This window comes from Styela clava, chromosome 6, assembly GCF_964204865.1.
Source record: "Styela clava chromosome 6, kaStyClav1.hap1.2, whole genome shotgun sequence".
Lineage (NCBI taxonomy): Eukaryota > Metazoa > Chordata > Ascidiacea > Stolidobranchia > Styelidae > Styela > Styela clava.
In genome coordinates, this window is record NC_135255.1 from 15,653,756 (window position 1) to 15,663,917 (window position 10,162).

The following is a 10,162-nucleotide window of genomic DNA, read 5'->3' on the forward strand; positions in this document are numbered from 1 at the left end:
GCTGGTAAATTGGTCAATGTTCGTGAGTCTTCGTGCAAAGAGATGTCACACGGAAAATCCCATCGCCTTGTTTTAAAGTATATACTATTGTTTGTTATTATTACCTGAAATATATTTTATTTACACAATCACTGAACTTCAGAATAGTGCTGTGATAGGAAATTTTCTAAGCCAACAATAGTGAAATGCATGTGAATTTGCTAGTGAAGTGAGCGAACATATTATAAAACTATTTCTTAATTTTCCCGCCTCAAGGTTGTAATATTCTGATATTGCATTATTAAATATGAATAATCTCGAAATATTTGATGTCTGGTTTATATTTTACAAATATGCACAGGATAAAAAATACAACAATGTATTGTGTTCAAAAAATGGATAAAAACTTTTTAAATAATTGTCGGTAATCAAAAACGATGTTAAATATGAAAATACCATGTCTATTTAATTGAGTTCTTTAATAATTTTGGGAAGGTGGCTGTGCAAACAAATCATAAAGATTTGGTATGTTTTGAGTTTCTGGTGGTGATTCCCGGAATACATTTTGCTGAAGAGAAAGCACATTCGATTGGTTATATCCTTGAGATATACCAGATTGACTCGTTTGTGGCGCGTTCAATGAAGTTGGCGAACACGATGCAAGGCTGAGATCAGGTGGCATGCATTGCCTCTTGGCTGGAGGTGGACTGGCGGGATTTCTTTTAAACGAGTTTGTTCGTTCCATGGCGATAGTTTCTGTTTGTAGTTCCGTTAAATCTTCGGCACAGGACGATGACGTTCGTGGAGTGATAGTCTGTTCATACTTGATTGGAGCAGCAGAATAGCCGAATTCTCGAGCAAGATCAACGTTGGGAGGAGCCTGTTCTGGACTGGTTGAAGAATGTGGTGATGTCGAAGAATCCATTCCACTTTCAGTTGATCTTGGGGAGGTTTCGTGACGATACAAATTACTGTTATTTTTGGATTCATTGCTTGATATTGGCAAGGTAACTGCTGAATCGCTGTCGTCACTTTTTGAAGGTATTGCTGTTACTTCATCTTCGTGCATCTTGGTGTGCTTTCGGAGAGACCTTGAGTGAGTGTGGGTTTTCTTGCATCCAGGAACTCGGCATCCATATGGTTTAGAAGGTGAATGAACGCGAATGTGTTTTTTGCGTCCGGAGCTGCTTGCAAATCGCCTATCACATCCATCAAATGGGCAAACGAATGGTTTCTCTCCAGTATGAGTGCGCTTGTGGTTTTTGAAATTTTCAATTCTTGCGAATACTTTGCCGCAATTGGGATGAAGACAAGCAAACGGCTTTTCACCTGTGTGAACTCTTATGTGATAAACAAGTTTGTTCTTGCCTTGGAATCTCTTCTCTCTTTTGCAATCCTTCCAGTGACAAGTGTGGTCCATTTGATCGTGACCTCCAACATGGTCTACAGTGACGTGATCGACTAAATGAGTCATGCTGTAAAACTCTTGATCGCATGTTACGCAGTTTTCATAACTCTTGCTGTCTTTCATAATCCACTTGCACGACAAGCTTTTTGGTTTGTTGTTAGCTTGGCCATTTCCAAGGTATTTTTCAACTATACTCTTTGTCGTCATTTGACATATAGGCCGAACAGTGGAAATATCAAATGGGGAATTAGCAGCTTTTGCTACACAAGAAGCAGCGCGCGAAACTAAGTTTTATGTTTGTTGTTTTATTTTCAGCTTTGTTTACTAAGCAAAACGGCTGCTAATCCCTTATGTTATAATGATGTTATAATTGCCATTCGCATTTCCGCACAGGCTCAGTCACATAATTCTCGTACTAATTTTTTTTGTATGGTTTCAACACTTGTCGGTCTTCCTATCACCTTTTCCATGTGTTTTATTCGTTTTTCTGTTTTTCAAGTCTTGGTTTTGTTATAGAATATGAGCAAGTGCTTGCATAAGCCGTAAGAAAGTTGTAAAAATGTAAACATAGCGTGGGTTGTTCGCGTGACTTTTGTGGGTTATTTGGATATACGAAAACTTGCAAACAGTTTATGTAGGCTTCAATTATTTTTCCGAAAATATGTTAACAGCAAATTCGACAATCCTTTTTGCTATAGCAACTTATTGGGGATATTGATATAAATTTTCGCCTCTGTTAAGTCGAATGGTGTGATTCGAAATAGTTCTTTTGAATCTTGTTTTAAACTGAAACTAAACAAAACAAATATGATCTCATTTAGCAAGTTGAAATTAACTCTTAACAGGTCATACCAGCATCATTGAGTCAAACATTGTACCAAAATACAAAAGCAGATTATCTTTATTTATTTGTTTTGCTGGTTCAAACGCAGCATTTAAACAAACTGAAAACTTTTAAAACCAATTGTAATACTATGTTGAGATATTGTGGTCAAAAGTGTTGTCGAAGATATCAGCCTCCAGCGCGTGCCTGAATGCCTTATCACTAATTTCCGATTCTACTTCCGACCACTGATTGCTATCATAAACAAGCAATAGAATGATAAGACGGAAGAGCGTGGGAATTTCATTTCTTGCTTGACAGAATAAATTTTGTCTTTGGAAATTGAAACCCATATTACAAAATATTCTGTGGAATTTCAAAGTCTCTGATTTTAATGAGAAAAACGAAGAGAATATAATATAATAGTCATAAACATGCAACATTTAAATATAGATGGTTTTTCACTTTGAATTTATTGGGCACAAAGTGTGAATGACTTTGTGAAATTATTGTTATTTGCAATTACATTTGCCTCTAATTTTGCTGACAAATTGCTCGACATCTCTATAAAATCGATTGGTTTTGTATGTACAACACTTGAATGAATATTGTATTAGCTGTATATAATATGCCCACTCATTCAATAAGATAGCTGAACAAAGGCATGAGTGAATCAACATGGTGCCAGAGATTTCTAATACGCATGTAGGTCAAAAAAATCAAGCATTTTATTCTTATCGCAAACTAAGATAAACTTATCTATTTATCGGCACTCTGGATAAAGTTGAAAAGTATTTTTGATATTCCCTTTTGATAAGATATTGGATGCATTCGAAGAAACAGCGTGGGAATAATTTCGTGGGCAACATTGGGACCTCCTGGAGTATGCGCACCAAGATGGCGCACCTCCTGAACTCAGGTTGTGTACCAGGTTAGGGTTCAGGTTATGCGACATCTTGGTGCACATACTTCAGGAGCACCCTACATTGGTTATCATTCTCTGAGATTGAGTTATATTTTACTAAAAGTCCTTACGGCAACAATAAACTTCGCTAAAAAGAAAAACTATATAGACACAAACAATATATTTTACTACTGGAAAAATGATGTTGATAATGATGGATTATTGTTGAAAACGCTTATATCGATTTCCAGTCAAATCTCTATTAAACCACGAATTCGGTTACCGTAAATTACTTTGTTGCTCACAACTGAAATGTTCGTTAAAACGGTTGATTGGTATACTTGTAAAAAGGTCGTTGGCGATACATTGACACACCCGGTATACTCTGGGTTGTGGGACAGAGTATGAGTAAGCGGGTTGCATAAGCGAATAATATTTTTCAAATTATTTGGCTCGGAAGCGATGTAATGATGCGGTCGAGATATTTATTTGACCTTATATACAAACTCTTATCATTTCTTCATCCACTTCCAACTTTCTCACGTCATTCCTTCCGCTTTCTGTTACTCGGCGTAGAATTTGCGTTGTTGACATTGAGATAAAATGTTTACGTTCTTTGTGTACATTACTCACCTGCCGTAAGAATGTAAACATAGCGTGTGTTGTTCGCGTAACTTTCGTGCGTTATTTGGATATACGAAAATTTGCAAATAGTTTATGTATGCTCCAACTATTTTTCCGAAAATGTGTCAACAGCAAATTCGACAATTCTTTTTGCTATAGCAACTTATTGGGGATATTGATATAAATTTTTTTCTCTGGTGTTTGGTCGAATGGTGTGATTTGAAATAGTTCTTTTTAAATCTTGTTTTAAATTAAAACTAAACAAAACAAATATGATCTCATTTAGCAAGTTGAAATAAACTCTTACAGGTCATACCAGCATCCTTGAATCAAATTTTGTACCAAAAACAGATTATCTTTATTTATTTGTTTTGCTGGTTCAAACGCAGCATTTAAACAAACTGAAAACTTTCAAAACCAATTGTAATTCTTGTCCTTGTTGAAATATTGTGGTCAAAGGTGTTGACGAAAATATCAGCCTCCAGCGCGTGCATGAATGCCTTATCACTGATTTCCGATTCTATTTACGGCCACTGATTGCTATCATAAACAAACAATAGAATGATAACACGGAAAAACTTTTGCTTTTTAAAAAAAAACACAGCCACAATTAAATCTGTGAATCTGATTTAATGGGGAAAAGACGAGCATGCAACATTCCAATATGATGCTTCAATTATTGATATTTATCGGGGTTTTCACTTCCAATTTATCGCTTTGTAAAAATAGTTGCTGCTGTTTATGTGAAAAAATCGGCTATGTCTGCTAACCAATCGATTTCAATTTTCTCTACCCAAAGTGAAAAAAGGGGTGCTCCCGAAGTATTCGTACTACGATGGCGCACAACCTGAACATAGTATGTGTACCGGGACAGGGTTGTTAAGGTTGTGCGTCATCTTGGTACAAATACTTCCGGAGTGCCGAAAAAAGACCGCTAGAATACTATAGCTTTTTTTATGTTTCCTACAGGGCTAATATTTCAACCCAACCTTTGCTCTTCATTTTACTTCACGGACATTCATTTATATGACATCTGATATTCACATTCTCGTGATGTTTGGTTCTACATTTGGCTTGCTGCCATTTTGCTGACATTGCCGCAATCAATCGTGTCTATTTTGTTATTTGGTGATGTTGTCAGTTTGGAAACATTCGCTGATTTATATTCGTTATCAATTTTAAGAGAATCTTATCTGTTGGTCAATACTTCAACTGAAGTTCAAAGCTTTATTTTTAAAATTTCATGATAAGAAATAACAAGGGTTATAATTTATGTAACCAAGTTATAGAATTCAGTGAAAGCAAAGTCGTGTTAACTTCGTAATGGGTAAAACTACCCTCTTGTTTACCTGTTGCAACGAGCATTTAATTAACAAAGGTTTCCTTTGAAGAAGAGGCGTAGTGGTGACTCGGAAGAAAAGTGTTATACTTGAAATGTGATAATATATGATGTTATATAAAACAGACTAAACTAAGCAATTGTTGATCGTCAAGTCAACAAAAATGATTCAATGAGGTATTGGGCATTTTCAAGTAATTTGTTTTAAGACTTATATGGTTTCGGAGCATTATAGTGTGTATAATTAATTTATGGTCGATGTACAGATAATCGCTAGGGAACTAGTAAGTCTTCGTGCAAAGTGATTTCGCATAAACAATCCTACCTTCCTTGTCTTTATATTATTGTTTCTTATCACTGACTGAGATATCTTCACCTTTACACTGATGTTTTCAAAGTGCTGTTCTGTGTACTTCGATAAGAAATAGTCGGAGCAAACACTAGCAAAATTACAGTAACAGCGTGGGAATTTACGAGTGATTTACCCGGAGACATATATTCTAGAACTATTCCTGCTTGCAAAGTTAAAGACTCAAAATATAAATTCCACTATCGAATATAAATAATTCTCTAAATATTGATCGTTTAATTTTTATTTTACAAATATGTACAGGATATAAAATGCAACAGAACAAAACATTGCGTGCAATATTTGATAGGCACCGAAATACAAAGTGATTTATATGATTGTCAGTAATAAATAGGACGATGTTAAATTTGGAAATACTATGTCTAATGAATTCCTCAATAATACTGGGACGGTGGTTGTGCAAAGATATCGTAAAGATTTGATGTGTTTTGGGTTTCGGGCTTTGGTCCCCCGAATACATTTTGCTGAAGAGGAAGCATATTCAATTGGTGTGAGTACATTGGTGCTTGGTAGAAATATCCAGAAGCCGAGGGAGCGCTGATTGGGGGTGAAGTACGGAATGTTGATTCTGGTTGTGTTTCAGCAATTGTTGGAATCGGATAAAACAAACTTTTATTTTCTTGAAATATTCCTGATTGGCTCAGTTGAGCCGCATTGAATGCAGTTGATGAACACGGTGCCAGGCTTACATTAGGTGGCATGCACTGTCTCTTGGCTGGAGGTGGACTAGCGGGGTTCCTTTCATAAGAGTTTGTTCGTTCCATGGCGATAGTTTCTGTTTGTAGTTGGGTTAAATCTTCGGCATTGGACGATGACGGTGGTGGAGTGATAGTCTGTTCATACTTGATTGGAGCGGCAGCATAAACGAATTCTCGAGCAAGATCAACGTTGGGAGGAGCCTGTTCTGGACTGGTTGGCGAATGTGGCGATGGCGATGAACCCATTCCACTTTCATTTGATCTTGGGGATGTTTCGTGTCGATACAAATTATTGTTATTTTCAGAGGATCCGTTACTGGATGTTGGTGAAGTAACTGCTGAATCGCTGCCGTCACTTTCCGGAGGTACTACTGTTCCTTCAGCTTCGTGCATCTTGATGTGCTTTCGGAGAGAGCTCGGATGAGTGTAGGTTTTCTTGCATCCAGGAACTCGGCAGCCATATGGTTTGGAAGTTGAGTGAGTGTAAGTGTGCTTTTTGCGGTCGGAGCTATTTGCAAATCGTCTATCACATCCATCAAATGGACAAACAAAAGGTTTCTCTCCAGTATGAGTGCGCTTGTGGATTTTGAGATTTTCGCTTCTTGCGAAGACTTTGCCACAATTGGGATAAAGACAAACAAACGGCTTTTCACCTGTGTGAACTCTTATGTGATTAACAAGTTTGTATTTTGCCTGGAATCCCTTCTCTCTTTGGCAATCCTTCCAATGACAGGTGTGGTCGGTTTGATCGTGACCTCCAACGTGGTCTACGGTGACGTGGTCGACTAAATGAGTCATGCTGTAAAACTCTTGATCGCATGTTACGCAGTTTTCATCACCTTTGTTGCCTTTGATAATCCATTTGCAAGACAAGATTTTTGGAGTGTTGCTTGCTTGGCCATAACCAAAGTATTGATTTTGGAAATTGAAGTCGAGCCCAGAATGATGTTGCTGGAAATATTGACTTTTACCTGCAGCTTGATTGAGGTAAACTTGTTCCTGAAGATTCTGTCTGTTGCGAAGCGGTCCCATGCCGTGATGAGGGTTGAAAAATGCCGCTTGATGTCCATTTGGAACCATGCCGTGAATTGGCTGAGATGTCATGCTGTCGCATCTTGGTGGTGCAAATCCGGTGAAATTAGGTGCTGAACTTTGTGGAGGAAAAGCATATGCGGTGGCGTAGGCCATATTTGATGATGATCTTTCCAGTAAGCTTTGGAAGATGCAAATATATAGTTCGAATTGTAGATCAGATGACTGGATTGAATATTGAATGATATGATTTTCGTTGCGGGTGTCTCAACTTATATGCAATCTCTTATCAGTCAACTTCCCTTCTCTCTCTCCGTTTCTCACGTTCCCACGCTCATTCTCGTACTCGCTTCCTCCCCCCAAATTCGTTCTCTCCCCCTGTGACGTTGAACCTGTATTGTTGACATTGAGAGATAATTGTTTACGTCGTTGTTGATAATTTACGCCCGCGACAACAATGCAAACAATAGACGATTCAATGGCACGAGCCAAAATCGCTGTCGTGCGACTCGTTTATGCCAGGATTTTGTTTGCTTCCTTTGCGAAATATTTGCACAAATGGTGTGAATAGTTTCAATATTTATCCAACGGTAAACATTTTTGCAAGATGCAAAATGCATAATGCAAATATTGCTCAAACTTGAGCAGGTGCATTCATTTTAAAAACGAAAATTTTAATTTTAGCATAATAATTCAAAATTTATTTTACAAATACTCAGAAAAAACTGAATTCAGAACATTTGTTTATTATTGGGTAAAATATGGAATTAAAGTGAGGAGAGGAGAAGTCAATTTTATAGAATTTCATTTAAATTTTATCAATTTCATTAAAATTTAAAATACTTCGCATTAGATTCATAAGAATGTTAGATCGATATAATATTTGATTGACTGAGTTTGAGAACCATGATTTCATTCATAAATTAAATTTCAGTGCGAATCTGTAAATTCCTAAGAATAAAGGAACTATCAAATATAAACATTTAGTATCTATTTAGGAAGGTACAATTTTACTTGGAAACATGTGTAATTTACTCAGTTTTGAATAAAATGCGGGTTTAATTTATATGGTTTTATTACGTAACCAAGTTACGTGACCCAAATTTTTTTAAAGTTAAGTTATAGAGAAATGAGCGAAAACAACAAAAATATCAAAGCAAATTATATCAAAGAATTATCTAAAAATAAATAGCAAATCATATTTGTGTGATTTTATAATATTTGATTCAATTATTATTGTTATGAAAGTAGTTGTCACTTGACTCAATTTGACATTAGGTAAAGTATTGTATTGGGATGGAAAGGAAGATATGGTTGATCTCGATTTTAGTCAGTGTTCAAGTAAATCGAATGCCTTTAATTAACTCAACAATGACACGGATGAATGGATTATTTTCCCATGAACTTGGGTGATTATTCCGATTGTGAAAGATTCAGACAAGACGGATGTTTCATTGAGGCAAAACCCGGGAATTAAATGTTCAGTTAATTTAAAATCAACTGAATTCTATAATTTCGGATAGACAAGAATCCTAAATGAAATTTGATCAACTTTTGGATACAAACACCCATTTTCATAGATGTGAACAAAAGAGATTAATAATCAATTACAAAGAACAGTATTATGGAATTGATAAAAAAATCAATTTTGTTTTGTAGTGAATTTAGGTTTTTGGTGTACTTTGAGCTTTTGGCTAACACATAGAGCAAATAATTGGATAATGAAAGTTAATGAACTTAATATTTTTTCTTCTGTTATGCCAAAAGAAAGCCTCATACATTCATTTATATGGAAAAGGGAACTTAGTATAAATGATCATAGAAAATATGCAAACATGGTTTCCGCCTATTTGAGTTTAAGGTATATTGACATATATTTTTGGATAAGGAAAAAAAAAACGAAAATAAAAAGATTTCTTCATGTTGTTAGAAAAATGGAATGTTGGAATACATCCTATTAATTTCTCGATTTTTCCCTGAATTTACGTAGGATAAGGTCCTTGATAATGTTGTTATTACGAATCACCTTTGGGTTTCAGAAATTCATTTTCACTTGCGATATTCATAAGCGCGTACTCTGGTCGGATGTCTTTAATTACAGAGACAAATATACGGATGAAGGGATTAAATTTAAATGAACTTGGATAATTATCGGCTCAACCAAGAATCAAGTTCAGACTGAACGGAAGTTCCATTCATTCACTGAGGTTTTATTATGCATTATAATAAACTGGTAATTACAATTACTGCATTGTACTTGAATTTATGTGTGAAATTTCGATGGGTCCTTTTACATTATACATGCCTACATTTTTTTTTTTGAATTTGAAATGGAATATAATAAAAACGTTTTGATGCACATGGAATGAATGTTACTCTGCGATTTCAGTTCTAAATATCGTAAATGTCGTAAATCATCTTTTTATGGGTGCTCACATGGATTCTTAGGTAATTTTTACACAAAAAATTGGTAATAAAAATATTTTTCTACTATCTTGCTGAAGATGTATTCTCAAACAATTGTACACGGCATTGTTTAGATTTGCAGCCCGCGATATCAATGCAAACAATATACGATTCAATGACACGAGCTAAAATTGTTATGGAGTGATTTAGTTAAGTTTGGATTTCGTTTGCTCCCTTAACGCAAATAGTGTGAATTATTCTAATATTTGCCCCTTGTTTCAATATTATTTTTCATATTCGCACTGTTACCTTCTAAGTGTTCGGGCAATTTGCATTAATGCAACAATGATACGGATGAATAGATTATTTTACCATGAACTTGAATTTAAAAAAAGGTTCAACAGTGGTCGTCTTGGACTTGTCTAATAATCATTCTACTTGTTTATATGTTCTTGTTTCTTGATTTAGCGCATGGAAACACCACTGTCTTATGGAACAAATAGGGTGATTAGGATGATAGTCAGCTGAAAACCGAAAACAACAATTTTTTCATTGCATTACTTACATTGCATTCTTTGG

The 10,162-nt window shown here is 35.6% G+C and overlaps 1 protein-coding gene across 1 annotated transcript; it reads right to left on the reverse strand.

The window, feature by feature from the left end:
- Positions 1–302: 302 nt before the first annotated feature.
- LOC120331401 (uncharacterized) lies at positions 303–7,419 on the reverse strand. The gene is made up of 2 exons (XM_078113356.1): positions 5,827–7,419; positions 303–1,671 (listed from the first exon to the last, which is right to left on the reverse strand). The coding sequence occupies exons 1-2, from the start codon at positions 7,331–7,333 to the stop codon at positions 458–460; spliced, it is 2,721 nt and encodes a 906-aa protein (XP_077969482.1). The 5' UTR covers positions 7,334–7,419; the 3' UTR covers positions 303–457.
- Positions 7,420–10,162: the final 2,743 nt, after the last annotated feature.

What these genes read in the sequence shown, in the direction of transcription:
- LOC120331401 (XM_078113356.1), bottom strand. Translation starts at nt 7,333, where the DNA reads ATGGCCTACGCCACCGCATATGCTTTTCCTCCACAAAGTTCAGCACCT. An exon ending in ACAACCACCGTCCCAGTATT is followed by an intron (nt 1,672 to 5,826) that starts ATTGAGGAATTC and finishes CATAAAACTTAG; the next exon opens with TTTCGCGCGCTGCTTCTTGT.